The sequence below is a fragment of the Balearica regulorum genome, chromosome 1 (assembly GCF_011004875.1).
Source record: "Balearica regulorum gibbericeps isolate bBalReg1 chromosome 1, bBalReg1.pri, whole genome shotgun sequence".
Classification (NCBI taxonomy): Eukaryota; Metazoa; Chordata; class Aves; order Gruiformes; family Gruidae; genus Balearica; species Balearica regulorum.
Genome location: NC_046184.1, coordinates 209,010,648 through 209,033,767, shown reverse-complemented (window position 1 = coordinate 209,033,767; position 23,120 = coordinate 209,010,648). Strand labels below are relative to the sequence as shown.

The window sequence follows — 23,120 nt, the reverse complement described above, 5'->3', positions numbered from 1 at the left end:
GTGAAACCTTTCTCTAGAACACTTACACTCTTTTGAAGTTTTCTGCAAGATCATTCATAGAGATTGTTGGAATTTTCCCAAGGAAAAAGATGTTTTGATGGACTCTTGGAGAGAAGTCAGGGATACCGAAGGGTGTTTGCTGAAGGACCACTTCTAGCTAGGACACCATTTTTGTTGGCATTGAAACGCATATACAGATGACTAACAGACCCTGTAGAAACGTGGCACATCTTTTACTTGGCTCACTGCTTCTAGCATCATGGAATAAAATTCATTTAAGGGTTCAAACTTCTTTATTCTCTAGGTGTCTAAAAATTACAGTGGTTTGGATTAGCAAAAGAGGGAGAGAAACTAAAGAAACAGCTAGGACAGGGAAGCTCTGTTTTGCAGAGGGATCTGCTTAATTTTCTTTATTTTTTTTCTTCACTTGCATTTAGGTAGCCTTTTATAACCAAAGACTACAGTCTGTACCTTTGCTAATCAGTTGTTGCTAATCACTAATCTGAAAAAAAAACCCCCAACCTAATTTCTGTAAGGGCTAGAAGGACTAAGGCAGAGTGATTGTATTCTTAGTTTTGCTATTTCAACTGCAATGCATTTGGTTTTGGATGACATTGGGAAGCCATATGTACACATCAAAGCCTCAGTCCATTAAGTCTCTGCATAGCCTGATCATTACTTTCTTGAATAGGAATAGTGAGAAGTCCTGTGCGCTTCAGGAGTCCTAGTTAATTCTTGGAAACAGCATAAAGGGGACTGAAATGTTCCCTATGCTTTGCATTAGGCTTTTGCATGGGATTGAATTTCATTCAGAAAGCCCAGTATGTGAAAGAACATTAGTGCAGATGTGGGTGGTTATGCATGTCCAAAAGAAAGTTATTTCTGTTCATATTAAAGAGTCCAACATCCAACTATCCAACATCCCAAGATCTCTTTGCTCTTCTTGGTTTTTAGTGAGCCACTTCTCACCAAAAGAAACGTAGTGCACCCATGAAGTGTCATCTTTCTAGGAGTTCTGCATTTAACTGTGGTCCTCTGCATACAGTTGGGACATTTAGCTGCTGAAAGTCTTTTTTGGCCCTGCTCTACTGCTAGGCTTTAGACAATTGGTAGCCACCAGCCAGCATCTGCAATAGTTCAACTCCAATTCCTTTGTCTGATCATCATTTCTCACTTTGTATTTATACTTAAAGAACTCCGCATCTTCCCTTGAGGTAGCAGTAAGCTTATGCTGATTCTAGATTTGGATCTAAGTCAGGGCAAATGGTATGTTTTATTGGGCTCTCAGCATTGTATGAAAAAGCTGGCAAATGTTTTTTACATGACCAGAGCTGTCAGAATAACATCTCTGCCAGAGCATGGAGTACTTTTACTCCCATATGTCAGAGTTCAGGTTGCTCTTATTAATGTGCCATTTTCAATTTAGCCCTAGAACTTGACCAAAGTGCCCTGAAAATGACAGCAGCCAAGCAGTTACTTCACAAAGTTGTTATCTTTCTGCTAGATGCTGACATAATCTCAGAGGTCAGAACTCCTTGGATTTTCAATTTGGAGTCTGTATATTTTTCAATGCAGAATTTAAGTCTCAACAATACTGTGGGACTGTGTATCTAGCCATGAACATTTATGCTTTGTATATTGGGAAAAAAAAAACAACTTCCCAGTCCTCTGCACTTTATAACCAATCTTACATTTAAAGAACCATGTCTATTAAAGATTGTTTAAGTGTAGATGGAGACCAAGGCCAGAGTCTTGATTTATTTTTACCTCTGCCACAGATTTTCTAAGAGGTTTGGTCAACTTATTTTATACTCTTTCATAGTCTTCCTGGCTCTATGATGGCTGTACTGCTGTACTAATGCTTACTTTTTCCATCCTGGTTACACAGCTTTTTGATTTTTTTAAGGTAAGGGTGGGTGTTGTGGTTTAAGCCGGCAGGCAGCTAAAACAACCACGCAGCCATTCGCTCACTCCCCCAACTGTGGGATGAAGGAGAGAATCAAAAAAAAAGTAAAACTCATGGGTTGAGATAAAAACAGTTTAATAGGACAGAAAAGGAACATGGTAATGGTGATGATGATAATGATAAAAGGATATACAAAACAAGTGATGCACAGCACAATTGCTCACCACCCACTGACCGTTCTCCAGCTACCTGCTGAGCCACAGCCCTTCCAGTCAACTCCCCCCCGGTTTATATACTGAGCATGACATCATATGGTATGGAATATCCTTTCGGCCAGTCGGGGCCAGCTGTACTGGCTGTGCTCTCCCAGCTTCTTCTGCACTTCCTGCAGAAGGCTCATGCCTCCTCGCTGGCAGGGCCTGGGAAGCTGAAAAGTCCTTCACTTAATTGTAAATGCTGCTTAGCAACAACTAAATATTAGTATGTTATCAACATTAGTTTCATCCTAAAGCCAAAACGCAGCACTATACCAGCTGCTAGGAAGAAAATTTACACTATCATCTCAGCCGAAACCAGGACAGTGGGACTACATTTGTACAAACTGTGCAACAATGGTGCTCCAGTCTTGGCTGAGTCCCCTTGGCACTGCTGTCATGGAGCTAATGACTGGGCTTGACCCTTCCTTTGTACTCTTCCTATAGAAAAAGTAGTCAAATTTCAGGCTTATCTTGTTGAGACCATATTGCTGCTGTGCAGGGCAAACCTCCACAGGGTTAGGGCTGTCATGTCCCCTTGCCTGCTGAAAGGAAAGCAGCTGGGGCATCCTGGCTGCTGGAGGTGCACCGTGGTGCTATATATGCTGTTGTGTCCGTGCATACACAGTGCCATAATAAGGTGGTAAGAAGTCCTAGAAATCCCCAGGATCCACTTCCCCAGAAGTGGGTGAGCTCCAGCTAGTGTCCTTGAGCTTTTAACGTGCTCTTCCCCACTGTCTGTGGTTGGTTCTAAGTGCCTGTGAGATGCTTTTTGTGGTTGGGATCCATAAATGTATGTAATGAATGTAAATAGCAAATGTGTACTTCCCTGCATGCAGCAATGCTCTTAAGAATGATGCAGATGATAGCTGCAAAGGTCTCCTTTGGTAATGAATTGACTTAGAGACTTCCAGTGATATTACATGCTTTTCCTCTCCAGATTTTAAGCCCTGATGAGGGTTATGAAAATAAGTCTCTTTATGAGAGCTGGCTTGAGAAAGATCCTGCAACTGAAAATAATAGCTATCCCAGGTAAGTTGTTAATCTGTTTTTTCTTTCCCAATATTGTCATCATATCATAGCATGGCTACTCTCCAGAATTTTTCAAGATGTGCTATTGATAACAGCAATACAAAACCTTTTAGTACAAGGTGACTCTCTAGCAATATCTTTTAAAGTAAAATAAAATAAAATTTTATGACTTTTTTTTAATGAAGGTGACATCTATGCCTGCTGTAAAATGAAACGCTCACACTTTTTAAAGGCCTTTTATTAGCAGAAAAGCAATTTGGAAAGCAATCAAAAAAGAGCAGGGTGGGGAAAGAGTCCCAAATATAGTTTAGTCACCCTACTAGACAAGATAATATCAAAATTGTTAGTATAAGCAAATGCTCAATGAAAGAAACTGCCTCGAGTGGTAATTAAAAAGCTTTCATGATACTTACTCCTTTTTTTATACAACAGATGTAAATGTGATACCTTACAAATCTATATCTGAAGGTATTAAAACTCCAAAACACTCTTGGAGCCTGTGACTCATAGGGCTAAATCTTATTCACAAGGTGGCATTGCTCACGTAAGGTAAATAGAACTGCTCCTTTGTGTGATTTGACCCAAATGCTCTCCATGTATTACCCTGTCTTTCAGGCCCTGGTAAGATGAGTTTCTAGATTCATTAGACTCACTGAGATTTCTTCCTTTTGAAAAAGCTACCCGATCTGACCTTTCTCAGTTGATACAAACAGTTCCTTGCAGAAATTTATACTAACACAAGAACTTTAGCTGGGTTATTTTTCTTTTTTTAGCTGAGAAACATCAATTATTCATCAGGCTATACATATAAACCTAAAACATAATATAAAACATACATAAATATCTGAAAATACTTAGAATATTACATTTGTCTTTATTATAATTTTCTTTTCCTCTGTCTTGCCACACCTACCCAGCAGATGGCAATATTTACTTCTAAGTAACAAATGCTAATTATGTCTTCTGCACTGAAAATTATTTATCAGTCTTTGATTCTACTGTGAAATTTGCTAAGTATATAAGCACATCTTTCTTTAGATATATTGCTGCTCAATTCATATTAGTTTGGAAATAGATGGTTAATGTTTTAAGATTGCAGAGACTTGTCTGATAATTTTATAGCTTTTGTGTATAATGTGTATATTTTTTTGAATGTTATCAGTGTCATAAGTAGGATTGCTACCTTTAAAAGATCTTCCTAGTAATATAGGACACTGAATTAGATAACTAAATCAGTAATTAAGCTTGCCAGTCATCTAATCTCTGATCTTATTAATGTCCCTGATGTGCCCTCCAGAAGAACTGACCTCCATTTTTTTGAAAAATCTGCATTTTGCATCAATTACTAGCATACTATAAAGTAAGTGCACTCACTAAGATGTTGTCTTTTCTACATGTAGAATAAACAAACTGGGATCAGGCAGTGATTTTGAAGCTTACTTTCAGCGACTGGGAATTGCATCAGGCAGAGTCCGTTACACCAAGAATAGGGTAAGTCTTCCAGATTGCTTGAAGAAGTTTGATACTGCTAAGCAGTCATCTTTTAAAAGCATTTATTCATAATTAATAAAAAAGCCTCAGAGAATCTTTGACTGGTTTGTATATCAGTGCCATATCTTAATTTAGAGAGAAACATAAATGTTTGGAGACTAAAACAATGATGTGTATATTCTATAGATTGTCAAGTTCACAGAAAGGTATTTATAGAATCTGATTTGAGGTGTATATTTCATTCCATCATACTATTAGTAGGTCCCTTAATATGCAAATCTTCCTTGATTGTGTTCAGAAATAACTACACAAGGTAAAGGTCCCATGATCGAGGACTCCAGCTATCCAAAACCCCAAACTTTTCACTCCCAGTGAAGGCAATCTGTGTACGATGGAACTGAAGGCAGGGCTGTGCAGATAGAGAGAAGGAAGCCTGCTCGCTTAATCTTGTGTAACAGTCCTTGCATTCAGGCTGGTTTAGTTTCTTAAAATGAACACACAAAAATGGAAGGACAGTAAATTGTGTTTTGTAGCAAATAGCTTTTTTGATTTGGAAACTGTGCAAAACGTCATAGTCGTTAGGTGATCAATACATCCCTTAACTGAAGTTAGAACACAGGGCGTTGACAAATCTACTTGGTCTTTTTCAGAAAGCCGACAAATTCAGCAATTATCCTGTTTATCACACTGTGTATGAGACCTTTGAGTTAGTGGAAAAATTTTATGACCCCACCTTCAAGAAACAGCTAACAATTGCCCTGTTACGAGGCAGGCTGGTTTATGAACTTGCAGATTCCCAGGTCATTCCATTCGACTGTAGAGATTATGGAGAAGCCTTAAAAGGATATAGCAATAGAATTTATAAATTGGCCAAGAAGCATGAAGAACAGCTGAAAACTTACAAAGTATCATTTGGTGAGTAATAACCACAACAGTATTTCTTAAGTGCATTAATTAGAATTATGCAAGGACAAAATATATCTGTTATAGCTCTAAAACTGAATTCCTTACTTTCCTGTTTCAACTCTGCCATCATAATAAAGAGCCTCTTTTTTTTTTTCTAAACATAACATAGGTTTAACACATTATAGATGAGAGGGTTATAATACTTCACATGCATATTACTAATTTTGGGCATTATTGCAGTGGTCTTGAGCAGTCATAGACCACAGTCAAATGCAGAACAAAGAGACAGTATTAGCCTGCTTCTCACTTTCTTGCTTAAAAAAGAAGACAAGTTAAACATTTATGGCAAATGACTGGAACTTGGGAGACATAGGTGCCCATTCTTCCCCAGACAAAGACTTCATCTGACCTCGAGACACTTGCTTACCATCTGTCTCAGTGCCTGGATACCACTTTTAGGCAACAGAATCACTTCTCTTAACTCTTCTGCTTAAATATGTCCATTTGCTGAAGCACTTGAACACATTGATATGAAGCATATAAACCAGGTAGAAAGTAGCAGCGTGTTCTAGATCCCACGCTAGGATAGCTTCCACAGTAATTTTCTTTCTCTCGCCTTCCTTCCTTCCTTCTTCCTTCCCTTCCCTTCCCTTCCCTTCCCTTCCCTTCCCTTCCCTTCCCTTCCCTTCCCTTCCCTTCCCTTCCCTTCCCTTCCCTTCCCTTCCCTTCCCTTCCCTTCCCTTCCCTTCCCTTCCCTTCCCTTCCCTTCCCCTTCCCCTTCCCCTTCCCCTTCCCCTTCCCCTTCCCCTTCCCCTTCCCCTTCCCCTTCCCCTTCCCCTTCCCCTTCCCCTTCCCCTTCCCCTTCCCCTTCCCCTTCCCCTTTCTTCTTGCCTCATTCATTCCTTGCCTGTCTGTACCAAGGAGGATTTTCAGCCAGTCCTAATTTACTTGGTATCTGATAGACTCATGGTTTAGAGACATAAAGAAGCTTTTTGGACCTGCAATACTCTTTTGGGTTGTGTGAAACATTAGAAGAAACTCAAATCAAATCCTTATTTGGGGAAAACTAAAAATGACATTTAAAACTTCACTTAATGGCTTAGATGAAAAATTCTTGACTATTTTGAAAAGACACCCTTTTTTTGTGAAAAGGCCACTTGAGTCAGAGGAAACCTTGTGTGATGGATCATCTGGTCTGAGATTTTGTATAACAGAATTCAATACTTTCTTGTGTTTAATGCAGCATATCTTGTAAGGAAACATCAAATCTGGAATTTATTTTTACACTAGTAGAACATCTATGAAAATTTCTGTTAAGTCATTTATTTTCATTGTTTGAGTTTCTCATTTCAGATTAGACGTTGCCCAAACTACCTTCTGACGAATGCATCTATTTTTGTTCCTATATTCTAGAAGCAATCATTTTTTTTAGCTTTTTCCCCCCAAATATCACTTAACCCTCTCCTTAATTTTATAGATGTGTCACTTTGACCAGTTTTTACAAGGCATGTTTTTCAGTCTTTTCATTATTTTCATATCTCTTCCCTGATGCCTGATCAGTTTAAAATTATTTATCAAATAAGCCTATAATTTTAAAATTTTGTTTATTCTATTGCAGCAGAGTGCATTAAAATATATAGGCAGTTTTTACAATACTGTGAAAATGAAAATTCATTTCACTCAGCATTTTCATAGAATTGCCTATTGACAGCACTGAATGTCAGAAAATTGTTAATTAAGCCTGAATAAATCACATAACTGTCCTTCAAAATAATATATTAAGGTTTTTATTTGCTGTTGGATTCACATTTCACCTGTTCCTCTGCAACAATGAAGGCTGGAAACCTTTCTTCATTAAATATGTACTTGTAGTCACATGCTATCAGGAACTAAGGTTTGCAGGGAAAAAAAAATGTGATATTTTCTAAAATAACCAACACTGACAGCACTGAATAGCTAGTGAACATGGGCACAAATTCTCTTACATATTTCCAGATGACCTTTCTTTTTCTCTCCTAAATCCCCTCCTACTGCTTCTGAAATATAATCTGTTGCCACGATATAGCCATGATGTCATCAGGGCAGAACTCCATCCTCTGGCAAACTTGTAACTATTGCCACGGGTGTGGACAAGTGTAAATTCTCACCCTCACAAGGTGACATGGGTCAGTCTATGCTGCAGTCCGTAAACAGGTTGCATACATAAAACCTCTGCCTCTAATTGTGTAAACTAAACAAAAATATTAATACAAGAACAAGCAAGTGTAGGCTGGTGATGAATAAATAAGTTGGCTAGAAATAGAAGAGCAAATGAGACTGCAGAACAGCTTTCAATGAGTCATGGGAACAGAAAGCCTATCACACTAAATAGTGTGATAAATCTATCTACAGAGAGCCTATCACACTAAAATAGTGTGATAAAATTATAAACAGCGAAGGGCCATCGTTGCCAACGGAGGACCTGATTTAGGAGATGACATAATCTTATGCCCCATATTCCTGTACGATCATAGAGAGGATACTCTGGTTTATCTAAAGTTTTCTGAAACTTGCGGGCAAAATGTACAAGTTGTAAATCTTCCTTCTTTGTAATTGGGTTGAATTTTGGTAAGGTCAGAAGTTCTTCTCCTCATAACATCCACCTTTTATTTATTCTGCAAAAATTAGTTGTATAAATTGATACTTTTCCCAGGTCTGTATTGAATAGACCCTTCCACAGGAAAATCACCACAGCTGATACTGTCATTAAAGGAAAGGCCTGCTGCTTCTTTGGCCAAGTTACTCCACATGGCTTGGACATACTGCCAGGGACAGCAGGAAACAGCAACTGAGTTACCCGCCAGCCCACCCACACATAGTCAGGTGTAATGGGCAAAATCCTGGGGCTTGAGCACAGTGCTGGGGGATGGTGTGGTGGGCTGACCCAGGCTGGAGGCCAAGTGCCCCCAAAGCCGCTCTGTCACTGCCCTCCTCAGCTGGGCAGGGGAGAGGAAATATAACGAAAGGCTCCTGGGTCGAGATAAGGGCAGGGAGAGATCACTCACCAGGTACTGTCACGGGCAAAACAGACTTGACTTAGGGAAATTAATTTAACCAATCAAATCAGAGTCAAGTAACGAGAAATAAAACCAAATCTTAAACCCCTTCCCCCTGCCCCTCCCTTCTTCCCAGGCCCAACTTCACTCCCCATTTCTCTCCCTCCTCCCCCTCAGCGGCACAGGGGGACAGGGAATGGGGGTTGTGGTCAGTTCATCACACGGTGTCTTTGCCGCTCCTTCCTCCTCAGGGGGAGGACTCCTCACACTCTGCCCCTGCTCCAGCGTGGGGTCCATCTCGTGGGAGACAGTCCTCCATGGACTTCTCCAACATGAGTCCTTCCCACGGGCTGCAGTTCCTCACCAACTGCTCCAGTGTGGGTCCCTTCCACAGGGTGCAGTCCTTCAGGAACAGACTGCTCCAGCGTGGGTCCCCCACGGGGTCCACAGGTCCTGCCAGGAGCCTGTTCCAGCACAGGCTTCCCTGGGGGGTCACAGCCTTCTTCAGGACCACTTGCTCCAGCATGGGGGTCCTCCATGGGCTGCAGGTGGATATCTGTTCCAACATCATCCTCCATGGGCTGCAGGGGGACAGCCTGCCTCACCATGGTCTTCTCCAGGGGCTGCAGGGGAATCTATTCTCTGGTGCCTGGAGCACCTCCTGCCCCTCCTTCTTCACTGACCTTGGTGTCTGCAGAGTTGTTCCTCTCACAGCTTCTCACTCCTCTCTCTGGCTGCAGTTGCTCTTGGTGGTTTTCCCCTTCTGAACTCTGTTACCCCAGAGGCACTACCACTGTTGCTGATGGGCTTCGGCCTTGGCCAGCGGTGGGTCCGTCTTGGAGCCGGCTGGCATTGGCCCTGTCGGACATGGGGGAAGCTTCTGGCAGCTTCTCACAGAAGCCACCCTTGTAGGCCCCACTCTACCAAAACCTTGCCATGCAAACCCAGTACAGATGGCACGCAGGGTCATGGCAGAGACACCTCCTATGCTGTAACTCTAGTGCACGTGTGGAGCAAGCACAGGACTTGGCTGCTTCCATCTACCTTGTCTGTCACTGTGTTCCATAACTGTTGTGTCTTTTATGCCTCATCTAATACTATTCAATATACATGTCACACTATTCTGTTATGATATGAATAGGACATAATGTTCCAAGAAGGAAATCCTGCTGTCCTTCCACAGCCTGCTGGGAGAGCTGGTCTTTTTGATGTAAGTCAGGCTTTTTATACCTAAACGCTGCAGTGCACCCCTTTGTTAAAAAGGAAACTGCAGAGTTCTCTGCAACGCCAGCCAGTCTTTTCCTTGCCAGGCAGAGGGAAAATGTATACTTGTGAAAGCTTTATCAAGCATTCTTCTTTATTGTTGGCCTCGTTGCACAAGGTCTTTGTCTGTTACTGCTAGTAGTGCAGCTCTTTAAAATCTACGCTAGAAAAACTAATGAATTATGGAAGGATAAAAAATTAACACAATTATATCAGTAAAACAAATGTAGTTTTTCTCCCACTGGGCAACTGAAAGGTATATTGGGCTCAGCAGATACTCTGAAGTTGTTCACAAAGTCTTTCCTTTTCTAGATCCTCTTTTTTCTGCTGTGGTGAACTTCTCAAAGGCTGCTGCTGAATTTCACAGGAGACTTGAACGAGTTGACAAGAAAGAGTAAGTCTGGAAAAAAAATTTATGTATGTATATCTGCCTTAGGTACCCAGGATGGCAGTTCTTTCTTTCCTACACAAGGACTACACAAGGAGCCTCTCTGATCAGTGTAGAATAAAGCCCTTGAACTCTAAGTCGGGAAATACTTGCTAAAGTGAATTCTGCTTCCCGTGATGAGTAGTATCAGCTGTAGAGCTTATTACTAGTATCAGCTTGTCATGAAAATTATTGTAACACAAGGAGTGGCAGGTAGCAGTGAAAGGCAGAGTGGGACTGAGCTCTGTATTTAGACACCTACATTTGAGTGTTGTAGGTGATGCCAGAATTTGTACTTTCAGCACACCTCAAGGAGACAGGGTGATGCTTCAGAGTGCAAACCTAAGGGCCCTATGGGACTCCTGTGCCCTCTGAGTGCAGTGGCTGGAGGCCAGGTGCTCCTCAGCACCCAGTAAGGTTCCAGATAGTTGTGTTTAGGCAACCGATTTCCATCTTAACTATGTTACTGTATAGATTAGAGCAGGAGTTTGGACACTTGGCTTATGGGTGGACACCAAAATCTAGCTATCTTCTTCTTGACCTAAATCTCAGCCTTCCACTCCCCTCTGTCAAGTGGGATCTTTCTAGTGCCATTTAATACTAAGCAAGTATCTGACAGTCTCAGAAAGACTCCCATTTTATTTCGCATAGTGTGAAATCTTGTAGTTGAGTTTTCTAAAAAAAAAATGAATTAATGAATTAAATGAATTCATCCTAATGAATTAATATAACATATATTTAATATCTCCATTTGCAAAACCTCATCTTTTTCAAACTGTAGACCATCTTTGTCATTTTTTTTCTGTCCAAAGAAGAGGAAAACTGTTTAAATGAAACCGGGAAGTCATGTTTCCTCATTGTGTCAAATGCCTCTGTCTCCATTTTCTGCAGTCCCATTGCAGTGCGAATCATGAACAATCAGCTGATGTTTATAGAAAGAGCTTTCATTGATCCTCTTGGCTTACCAGGAAGGAAGTTTTACAGGTGAGGTAACAAGTTTCTTGACCAGCTGTCTAAGGTACTGCATTTTTGTGGGTGAACCCCACCCTAACTAGTCAGTTAACTGCTGTATAGGTCTCATATAGGAATTATAACTCAACAGATTCTGTTTTGGCTACAATCCAGTGAGTAGTGGACTTTGTTTATGACCCCCCAAGGAAAACTCCTTGGCTACACCAGTCTTGTGGTGCCTAATTCTTCTTCTTGGGTCTGGCACTCTGTTTTTATTAGCCATCACATTCTGCAACTTTTATTTCCAGGTGTGTAGTACTACTTCTGTTACCACTTGCACTTTTAAACCTGTACAAAGTGAGGATTGAGTGGACAATCAACTGTATGGAAAGAAAGGAGGGTAGAGTAAAAGGGAGAAGAGGATGAGAACAGATGTGTAGTGAGGGTCAGGTGAAGAGAGAAGTCCAGAAGAGAGCTTGGAGAGAGTGACCTTTGAGCAAAGGGTAGATAAAAGCCCTTGAACTGTGCTGCAGAGTCCCATCTGTCCCAGCTTTGGCTGCTTCTGTAGATGCTTCTCCTAGCTCAAATCATTAACTAGCTATTCTTGAACTTTTCTCTCTACAAGCACATGGGCCTGTAGAAAGACAATGCTCAGTGCACCACAATACCCTTTATAGAAACTCAGTGCATTTATTAGAACACTTGACAAGAAGGTAGCTTCCAGCGTCAGGTGTGTGACTGCCTTACTTTACTCTCAGTTTCCCCCTTTTCCTATGACTGGACATATCTGGCTCACTGATCGATGGCTTTCACACCAAGCCAGAAGTCCCTCAGGCAGGTAGAATGAGAATCACACTTCCATCTTCCTAGGATAAACTGTTGTTCACACTTTTGGAAAAATGAAATGGTTGTTTTCTACAATCCTTCTTGGTGAGTATTAGGTATCATTTAGAGCTGTCTGGATTTTTTTTTTTTTTACTTGCTTGCATTTATTAATGTAGTTTTAGTGTTTATTTTAGTTTGGGAGACCTCTTTCACATGTGCTTTGATACTTCACATACTGGTGGACTTGGCAGTGTTAGGTTTACAGTTGCACTCAATAATCTTAAAGGTCTTTTCCAAGGTAAATGATTCTATGATTTTATGATTTACATGAACAAAATCAATTTAAAAACAGATCTGCAGCTATTCATTATTTAAGCAAAAAAACCCACCAACAAATAAAATTTTGCCTGGTTCTGTTCCAATATAATGACTTCTCCGAAGGATTCCTGCTCTCCTCAAGAATTCTCCCATAGATTTTTCTGCTCTTTTCACATTCCTTTCCCCGATCTGCCAACCATCATTCAATTGCTTAGTTATTTTTTGAGGTTTCTATTCCACCTCTTCTCATTGTACACCCATAACTAGTTTTATTCCTTGTTCCGGGCTGCCACATTAGTTTAACGGGTTTGTTGAGCTCCCATTTTCAAAAAAATTACCATAGTTTCATTCATAATTAGACAAACACATCATCTTTTCCCAAGGAGAAGGCTACTTTCCTAAACCTGTGTGCTTTCTTATAGATTTTGCCCTTGGGGCTGCTTCCTCCTATCCTTTTAAAGACAGGTACAGGTAGATTTCCTGAGTATTTAGTAAGTTCTCATCTTCATAGGACTTGTAGCTGCTTTATGTAGAACACATACAGTTCCCGACAATGTACATGCACACCGTTAATGGTTATTTTATTTAGTATACATACATTTTTTTCTTCTGTCCCCACAGACATGTCATCTTTGCTCCAAGCAGTCACAACAAGTATGCTGGAGAGTCCTTCCCGGGGATCTATGATGCCATGTTTGATATTGAAAGCAAAGCTGATCAACGCGAAGCCTGGGAAGAAGTAAAGAGTCAGATTTCCATTGCAGCATTCACTGTGCAGGCAGCAGCGGGGACACTCAAAGACGTAGCGTAGGATGATGGCTTCAAAAAAGCTCAGGAAATAGCAAAGCCTGAAATGCAGTGTAATCTGGCTACTACAGTGACCAGGCCTCTCCTGACTGCCTACCGTATCTGAGTTTCAAGGGTACTGGTAAGGTGACAGGAGCTCTGTGTATCGAAGAGCTCCTGAGCTAGAAATTACTGCTTCTCTGATACTGACAAAATGTAGCTTTAAGAACAACCCTAGATGGAAGCAAATTTTAGGGTGGGGAGAAGGAAGAATCAGTTCCTAATTAGAGTTTTCTGAAAGATCTGCCAATTTTGAGGACACGATATTTCGGATGTACAAATTACAAAACCAGTCATTTGCCAAGCTATCTATCTGTAAATCTTGTCTGTAGCAGTGATCAACAGCACACATTTCAAGAGAAAAAATATAACACTCCGCAGCACATGCATGTTTCTTGTTCTGATAATTAATTTTATAATACAAGACACCAAAGGCATCTCTGTATTTTAGCATCTATTCTCCAGGACTTGTGAGTGCTCATTACACTGATTTGCTTTCTTTTCCTGAAAAAAATAAAATACTGGCCCTCCTGCCGGTTGCCAAAGCAGTACTAGCCATTCTTGATAATCAGAGAAAAGAGCTGCTTATATGCAGAAATCCAAAAGCATTTTCTCGGGGAGTGAGTGTCCATCCATCCATCCCTCTGAAAGACACTGTGCACCTCCCTCCTTTATGTGCCTTTTGGAATATACAGATTGTGGGGGATATAACCAAAACCTGACCTCCCTCCTCCTTTTGGCACTTTTGCTAGTCCCAAACTCATTTTGTTTGGCAGCTTTTGTTCCTATTTTTTCCTGGGAGATCTCTTCCATGCAGATGTCTTCTTCCAGTTGAGGGAGCTGGAGGACATTGTCACTATTGGTGTGGGGCTTGAGGTTATTCTGTATTCAAATAAGACCTGCAGAAAGTTTCCCATCAGGAGCTGGTTTTACATTCAAAGAGAAACTGAAATGCATGAGAAGGGTGATTGTACAAAACTCCTTAATTTGTAAAAAAATTGATTCTTGCTTCATTTGCCCTTTAAATGTACTTATCTACATGCTTTACAACTAATAAAATTGCTAGAATTTTATTAAATCACATTCCAGATTGTGGTAGCTGATAATAACCAATTTCTTCTCTTATGTAAAATATACTACACGTTTTCTCACAACCATAAATTGCATCAGGTTGTGGGAGTAAATTTTTTTTTAATTATTTTTTATGGGGACTAGAACAGATGTGATACTAAAAAAAGACAGAATTAGAGAAACAGGACAATTACTAGGCTACAGAATGAGTTGTTCTCATCTCAAATGCCCTGAATTCAGACCAAGAAACCAGAAATTACCATAGTTCAGTCCTTTGGGAAGTTGTTTTGGGGGTAAATGCCACCAAGAAGAGAGACTTTCTTTGGCATCACTTCCCATAAGCCTCTCTGAAAGTCGAAGGACTGTGTACCTATGGATGTTGTGCTCGTACTTTACTCTTAAATTGCTTTTCACAAATCAAGCGTTAGGCACATGAGGAGGAAATTACACTCCCACAGTCCACGCTTTACGTCTCCTGTTGAAAGAGTAGTGCGTAACTGGCCTTGTCAGCACGCTCTTAAGAGACGAGTAGTCAGTGCTGACGACACCAGCGAGTGACTACATTTCTGTTTTCTCTTTACTTCTACCTGACGGGGGCCACTCACACTTAACTTGTTCATCTCCCTGTCTGTAGTTTAAGGTGTTGCTGAAGGATGTGATAGCCTCTGAATGGTGACTGGTACGTGATGGCACTGCTTTTTCTTCCCTTTTCCTGAATCTTCCCACTCCATCATAGCTTTATGTCAGCTGCAATGGGCAGTGACTGAATGTGCCCCAAAGAAGGCTGAGGATAGTGAGATGGTGGAAAAAAGCCAGTAGCGTTTCTTCCTTGTGAACAGCAGCCAGTTTTGGAGCTGTCAGTGGTCGCTGCCATCAGAGGATAAGGCAAACAAGGAATTTCCACATAAAAAGGAAATACCTGATGAAGTGTGCTTCCTCCTTCATTTACAGGTATGTCTTTAATAATATAAGCCAGTGAACACGTTTCACCAGTAAACGTGCTTTTTCAGTGGTAAGTTAGCCTTTGAAGTTCTGCGCCATTGCCTTGCTGCTGCAAAAGAACATACTATCTCTTCTTGTTTCCATGCGCATTTTGAAGCTGTAAGAATAAATTACAGCTTACATCAGATTGAATGCACAGCTGGAATCTATCGCTCTGTTCCTCTTCTCAAGTTAATTGATAACTCTGTATGAATGTGTGATTCATCATATCCTGAGCAGTATACAAAATAGCTTAAATCTATTTCCATTCCTCTCTAAAGTTCTACTGAGGGAGAGTGATATCCAAACCCTTATAAATAAGGAAATCAAACCACTTATAAGTGGCTTATACTAATTGATTTCCATAAAGTCCCATATTACTGGTATTGAAAGGATCAGTTGCTCAGAGCAGAGATTGCCTTCCCTGCTGCTGTCAGTAGTATCTCCTTTTCTATAGACGGGCAACCAACCAACTGCTGCTGTCTTCCAGCCCAAATGCTGCTGTACTTGTGTAGCTCTGCCTGCCCCTAATTTCAAAGTGTGTGGGGGGGGGGGGGGGGCAGGGATTTTTCAGGCTCTCCTCACAAATGGGTAACACCGGATCACCTGTTCTCTCCTTCCCTAATGCTCTTCGCACAGTTCATTCACTCAACGTGGCTGAAGTGATCTGTGAACGGTACAGCTGGGAGGAACAGACCCTTCAGCCTGGGCTGGGGCTGCTGCAAAACAGTTTGGCAAAACTAAACTTGGGTGAAACAAGTATCACTTGGATATTTACAGATTCATAGAATCACAGAACGGTAGGGTTTGGAAAGGGCCTCTGGAGTTCGTCTAGTCCAACCCCCCTGCTAGAGCAGGACCATAGAATCATAGAATGGTTTGGGTTGGAAGGGACCTTAAAGATCATCCAGTTCCAACCCCCCTGCCATGGGAAGGGACACCCTCAACTAGACCATGTTGTCCAAAGCCCCATCCAACCTGGCCTTGAACACTTCCAGGGAGGGGGCATCCACAGCTTCTCTGGGCAACCTGTGCCAGTGCCTCACCACCTTCACAGTAAAGAATTTCTTCCTTATATCTAATCTAAATCGACCCTCCTTCAGCTTGAACCCATTACCCCTTGTCCTGTCACTACACTCCCTCATAAACAGTCCCTCACCAGCTTTCCTGTGGGCCCCTTCAGGTACTGGTAAGCTGCAATTAGATCTCCCCAGAGCCGCCTTTTCTCCAGGCTGAACAACCCCAACTCTCTCAGCCTGTCCTCATAGCAGAGGTGCTCCAGCCCTCTGATCAACTTCATGGCCTCCTCTGGACTCGCTCCAACAGCTCCATGTCTCTCCTGTACTGGGGTCCCCAGAGCTGGATGCAGTACTGCAGGTGGGGTCTCACAAGAGCAGAGTAGAGGGGCAGGATCACCTCCCTCGACCTGCTGGTCACGCCTCTTGTGATGCAGCCCAGGACACGGTTGGCTTTGTGGGCTGCAAGCGCTGGCTCATGTTGAGCTTCTCATCAATCCATACCCCCAAGTCCTTCTCCTCGGGGCTGCTTTCAATCCATTCCTCACCCAGCCAATAGTCGTGCTTGGGATTGCACCAACCCACGTGCAGGACCTTGCACTTGGCCTTGTTGAACTTCATGCGGTTTGCACGGGCCCACCTCTCCAGCCTGTCAAAGTCCCTCTGGATGGCATCCCTTCCCTCCAGCGTGTCGACCGCACCACACAGCTTGGTGTCGTCGGAAAACTTGCTGAGGGTGCACTTGATGCCACTGTCCATGTTGCTGACAAAGATGTTGAACAGTGCCCGTCCCAGTACCAACCCCTGAGGAACGCCACTCGTCACTGGTCTCCACTTGGACATTGAGCTGTTGACCACAACTCTTTGAGTGCGACCATCCAGCCAATTCCTTATCCACGGAGTGGTCCATCCATCGAATCCATGTCTCTCCAATTTAGAGACAAGGATGTCATGCGGGACAGTGTCAAATGCCTTGCACAAGTCCAGGTAGATGATGTCAGCTGCCCTTCCCTTATCCACTGATGCTGTAACCCCACCATAGAAGGCCACCAAGTTTGTCAGGCACGATTTGCCCTTAGTGAAGCTGTGTTGGCTGTCACCAATCACCTCTTTGTTTTCTGTGTGCCTGAGCATAGTGTCCAGGAGGGTTTGCTTCATGATCTTGCCAGGCACAGAGGTGAGGCTGACTGGCCTGTAGTTCCCTGGGTCTTCTTTTTTTCCCTTCTTAAAAATGGGGGTTATGTTCCCCCTCTTCCTGTCGGTGGGAACTTCGCCGGACTGCCAGGACTTTTCAAATATGATGGAGAGTGGCCTGGCCACTTCATCTGCCAGTTCCCTCAAGACCCATGGATGCATCTCATCAGGTCCCATGGACTTGTGCACCTTCAGGTTCCACACTTGTGCACCTTCAGCTACAGCAGGTTGCACAGGATGGCATCCAGGTGGGTTTTGAATATCTCCAGAGAAGGAGGCTCCACAACCTCTCTGGGCAACCTGTCCCAGTGCTCTTCTCCAGGCTAAACAGACCCAGCTCTCTCAGCCTCTCCTCATAGGAGAGATGCTCCAGTCCCCTCGTCATCTTTGCAGCCCTATTTGATTTGCCAGTCATCTCTTCAGGAAATCAGTTTCAAAGGAACAGTGCCAGGAAGTTTATTTCATATTCTCCTATGGTTGAAATACCTTTGGTTTGCCTTTGGAAGGGAAACCGTAACACCTGGCCAACTTAGTGATGGCTGGAAAGTGGGGATAACCTACACGCTCCATTACCCACTAAGTGATAAAACTCAATCCAGTGACAACACTCATTCATTTGCAACAAAAATGGTAGTAATTTAAAATATTCTGCTGTGTTTTTCAGTTAATCAATAAATAGAAATAGGACCACTTGAAAAATGCTCTTCAGATCTCAAGCTTAACAAAAACTCAGATTAATTCAAAACCTTTGAAGATTGTTTGGGATAAAGTGATGCCAGCGCTCCTCTCAACACCCTGTAATTTAGCAACCCTTCCCAAAGTTGACTCATGCATCAAGGGACTGATGCTCCTTTGTGCAGCAATAAAATTAAAATTTTCCTATCCCAGTATCCTGATGACTGAGGTACAAGTACACCAGCTGAAGAATTTTCATAAATCTTCTCAGTAAGTACACAGTTCAGGTGTTAGAACAGGGCGTTTGGATTTGTCTGTTTTTTTGGTTCAGCCAAAGGAATTTGTCAAGTCCAGGTCAAACTTTTAAATTGCTTCAGCTGATCTAAAATTGCATTCTTTTATAGCAGTGATAAAAATAAAACACACTGTGTAACTCAATGTATTTGCAAGGGAAAGGTCCTAAAGCCATCAGCCCTCTGATCACAATCAGTCCTGGTGCTGTATGCTGACTTTTCCACAGACTCAATTTCTATTATTCTGTCCTTCTTCTATAGATAACCTATAAAATAATCTCTGCATGTTCATAAGGGCCAAGAGAATGCAAACTCTATGGATTGCACAGTATTTTACAATGGAAGAGGACCCGAACGTCTGGCTAGCAGCCCTCAGTGACCTGAAGCTCTTTCCTTGTGTGGGGGAACTATTGCTGTTCCTGTCCATGCTGCCTAATAAAACACCAGGCAGCAGGTTTGGAACAAAGGCGTTAGACCACACGTGATTATACAGTGCAGCTCATTGCTACAGGAGCTTGTGAAAGGTGAAATGGGCTAAAAAAAGGACCAGACGCATGCAAGGAGTGCTCAAGCCTAATGATCCAGACGTGGCCTTTCATTCAGAAGGCCGTCAAACACTGGGGAATTAAAGCATGTGTATGCAGGAAGGGATTAAAACATACCTGCTTCATTTCTTGCTGTAAGCATTTGTCATGGAGAGAGTATTGGGAAGGACAGTACTTTGCACTCTCACTGTAGTGCTTTCCACTGAATAGACAGTGCTGCTGGTGGTCCTCTACTCGTGTGCACTTGATTGGAAATTAATAAATATATCTTTAAAAAGTTGCTTGTTCTCCTTAAACCAAGATACTTATTAAATATGTCAAACATGGGTCTTTAAAAAAACCCAACAAAATTGCTTGTTTGAAATAGTTTATCCTCCGGTGGTGGTGTCATTCAGAGGGTAAGAGGTGCTGTGCAGCATCTGCAGAAAAGAGCTACTGCAGTGACCCTGCATTTTTCCTATGGAAAACAGCAGCAGGATGAGATTTGGGAGGATACTGAAAGTCACTGAGGACTTTCTGCACCTCCCAGGCAATGCTGTAGAAACCCTCAAGGAGGCAGAGCTGGAGTCTCCAGGTGACACAGCATCACAGAAGCAGCTGGGGACCTCCTCTCTGCAGCTGGTAGGAAGGGGATATATGCAGCATGGCCTGTTTTTTCTCTCTTACTCTAAACTCCCCTATATTAATTCATGGGATTTTAGCACACAGTTACAGACATTAAGAGAGCTGAATGATGGTGAATGTCACGGACTTCCCCACGGCAAAGCAGAGAAGACAACACTACTTAAATGAAATCTAGAAACCTTGCTTCTTCTACACTGTTCTCTTCTGAGCTGAACCGAAGCACTACGTTCCTCACTGAGCAACACCTGCCACACAGAAATTGTCCCTAGAGGAATCAGTAGGACCTGAATTTACTGAGCAGCCTTTTTTTAGGGCCAAAGACTGTTGCCATTACACCACTGAGATGAAAGTAGCTCTGGTACAGCAAGAGTGGCTACCGTTTAACCCTGTGGTTTAGCTGCAAGTCTATGGTGTATTAGAGTTGATCTCTTAGTCAAATTCAACAGTTACTTCTGTTAGTATCAGCAGGAGGCACTTTGAAAGCCTAAATGGTTTGGGAGCTGTCTGTCCCATGGGTGCTTCTGTCCTTGCTTGCACCACTTATCATCTGGGAAGTCAAGGCAGCTCCCATCAGTGTCAACATGGTGTTTGTCCTGATGGATCCTCCACCTTTAAACATCTTCCTCATCCAAGAAAATCTATGAGCTGTTCTCCAAGCCCACCTGTAAGGCACACTGATTTTCTGGATGAGCTTGGGGAGTTCACACAATGGAGGAAGAAGAGGAGGAGGAGGAGGAAGAGGACTGGTTTGTCAGGCACCGCATGCAGGAGGGGCTGGACCCGGTTCAAGTAAACTGCAAACACGTTACAACCTTCCATAAAGGGAAAGAAAAGGAGAGGCGATAATGGGAAAAGCATTTTGCAGGAGGGTATCAGATAAGAATAGACTTGCTATATTTACATGGCACCTTCCCCAGATGTGCTTTGCTAGCTTGCTGACAGTGAGCTGCTGACGCATTCCTGATGCTGCCATCCACGTTACCTCCAAACTTGGCTGTATTTTTAGAAGGAAACAAGCCACAGTTGCTGGACACAGCGACTGTTGTGACAACAGAGCCTTATGTAACCCACAGGCAGCAGGACGTCAGGCTGGGGAAACACGGTCAGCTGCGAGCACTGAGCACTGGAAGATTTAGCTCCCTCTGAGATCACTCATCCTTTCAGATATTCCCAGAACCAACACCCCCTCCTGAATCACGGCTTTTGCTCCCTCAGCTCCCTCCCTCTCCCAAGCCATGTTTGCATACTGTTTCCACATGAGCCCGCGTGCTCTGGCACCTCCTGCCTGCACTAAAACACCAGCTCGGACAGAATTATTCTGGCACCAAGCCTTGCAGAAGCCTGGGCGCTTGTGTAGCGTTGCCCATCGCCATGGCAGAGGAGTTAACCATGTTTCATCCTGTCTTATTACAGGCAGAAAGAAACACGCTTTGTAGGTAAAGACAAGTTTGTCATTAGTATACTGGAAATCTTAACTGTGCGATCAAAGAATGTTTAGCCTCTCTTACAGAAGAGGAAAAAACAAAGGATACTATTACAGACAAACCTTTCAATAAGAAAGCACTTACAACGATTAAACACACAGTTCCTCCTACCTACTCCTCCCACCTGCCCCCCCCCCACCGTTGCCTTCAGCCCAGGGTGGTTCAGCTACAGTCTGGTCAGCAATCGCAGGTCTGGTTTGAAAAGATTCAGTGCTTTGGCTCATTCACAGCTGGAGTTGTTGCTTCGTATTACCCTTCAGTCTTTGCACATTTTCTATGAACGATTTGATTTTTCTATAAACATGTGAAAACCTTTCTCTTAAAAATATATTTTCCACTACATTTTAATATCCTCCACTCATTTTTCCAGCTTTGTTTTCTTTACAGCTGTTAACTTTCTTGGAAAGCATAAGCATCCCATTTAATGTATAAATTCATGGAAGTAAAAATTTTGTAACAAAAGTGCCGACAGGCTTCTGATTTACAGAGCTACAATGAAAGAATATATGAACTGAACACTTTGGTTGTAGGTTCTGTTCATGAGTAGACAATGTAAATGTTATCTGCTTTCACAGATGAAGGTAGAACATTTAAAGTTTGGGTTAATGTTTATGTATACAACAATATAACTTGTTTAGAAGTTATATAAAAAAATTAAGTCCCTTGTGGTCTAGAAGCACACAGTATGAGCTCTGCCTCATACACAAGTCTGATTTTCAGTAAAGGAAGAACAAATCAAGTAAGGCATATTAGGCTAGAAGCACCTTCGATTAGTTTTCTCGCAAGCAGTGAATTCAGCAATAATATTGCAGTATCAATATTTATCAGAAAACACATTTCAGAGAACAAAGTTTTTGGACTTATTCCATAGATGGCTGTAAGGTAACAGCCTCCCACTACCTTTGAATGACTTTTGTTCAAATGCAGCTTTTATTAATATTCAACCAGGAACTAATTTTTCAAATACTTGCTTCCAGTAGGCAACAAAAATACTTTTTTTCAAGAGGATCATGGAATCATAGAATACCAGGTTGGAAGGGACCTCAAGGATCATTGGGTCTATCCTTTCTGGGCAAAAGCACATTCTAGACAAGATAGCCCAGCACCCTGTCCAGCTGAATCTTGAAAGTGTCCAGTACTGGGGATTCCACCACTTCCCTGGGGAGATTATTCCAATGGCTGATTGTTCTCATTGTAAAAAATGTTCCACTTGTGTCCATTCAGAATCTCCTCAGGAGTAATTTGTAGCCATGACCCCTTGTCTTTTCCTTACGACTCCTTGATGGAGACTCCCTTTTTACTTTGTAGCCACCCTTTAATGTGGAACATGGTGATGAGGTCTCCCCTAAACCTTCTTTCCTCAAGGCTGAACCACGCCAGTTCTCTCAGCCTTTCCTCATATGGCAGGCTTCCCAGTCCTTCCATCATCTTTGTGACCCTTCTCTGGACCCTCTCCAGCCCATCCACAACTTTTTTGTACAGCAGGGACCACAACTGAACACAGTATTCCAGGTGTGGCCTGACAAGCGCTGATCAGAGCTTCCTTCTCATGCAGAACCGTGCTGGCTGCAAAAAAACCCTACACGCTTTCTGGATAGCCAGAATCAGTCATATAGGTCGATCAGTTAAGCTACAGAAAAACTCATTGATGCATTTCACGTACCTCCAGATCACAGGTACCTGTTCCTACAGCCCCTTTCCTTTTAGGCTGACGGGACTGACTACACGTGCTAGTTGACAGTGGCCACGTACAGTAGTTCTTCATTTTCATCCATGCCAACGTTGTCAGGAAAACAAAGCATTTGGAACAGAAAAACATTGACTTTGTGGACATAGGTGAAATCCATGCTGCCTACGGCCCATCCTCCTTACTGCTAACGTCCTGCTGCCCCCCGCCCCCTTCATTTGCAGACACACTGAAAAAATCTGAATTTGACTAACAATCATTTGGCACAGCAACCTTGGATTAGTTTATGTCTGCGG

At 42.5% G+C, this 23,120-nt stretch overlaps 1 protein-coding gene and 1 long non-coding RNA gene across 5 annotated transcripts in view; one reads left to right on the top strand and one right to left on the bottom strand.

Annotated features, from left to right (window-relative positions):
- The window catches only part of NAALAD2 (N-acetylated alpha-linked acidic dipeptidase 2), a 35,179-nt gene extending 21,536 nt beyond the window's left edge, over positions 1 to 13,643 (top strand). For 3 of the 4 annotated variants that reach the window (XM_075742413.1, XM_010300102.2, XM_075742414.1), the window contains 6 exons: positions 3,101 to 3,192; positions 4,593 to 4,683; positions 5,334 to 5,598; positions 10,200 to 10,281; positions 11,206 to 11,298; positions 13,030 to 13,643. In XM_075742413.1, the coding sequence (XP_075598528.1) occupies positions 3,101 to 3,192; positions 4,593 to 4,683; positions 5,334 to 5,598; positions 10,200 to 10,281; positions 11,206 to 11,298; positions 13,030 to 13,219 (813 nt within the window). In that variant the 3' untranslated portion in view covers positions 13,220 to 13,643. The remainder of the gene's footprint in view (positions 1 to 3,100; positions 3,193 to 4,592; positions 4,684 to 5,333; positions 5,599 to 10,199; positions 10,282 to 11,205; positions 11,299 to 13,029) is intronic. The other variant, XM_075742416.1, reaches the window with a different exon arrangement.
- Positions 10,154 to 14,111, bottom strand: LOC142599936 (uncharacterized). Its single transcript, XR_012833436.1, has 3 exons — positions 13,978 to 14,111; positions 13,007 to 13,137; positions 10,154 to 10,287 (listed from the first exon to the last, which is right to left on the bottom strand). It is a non-coding gene; the product is annotated as an uncharacterized LOC142599936 (long non-coding RNA).
- Between the last annotated feature and the right edge of the window lie 9,009 nt (positions 14,112 to 23,120).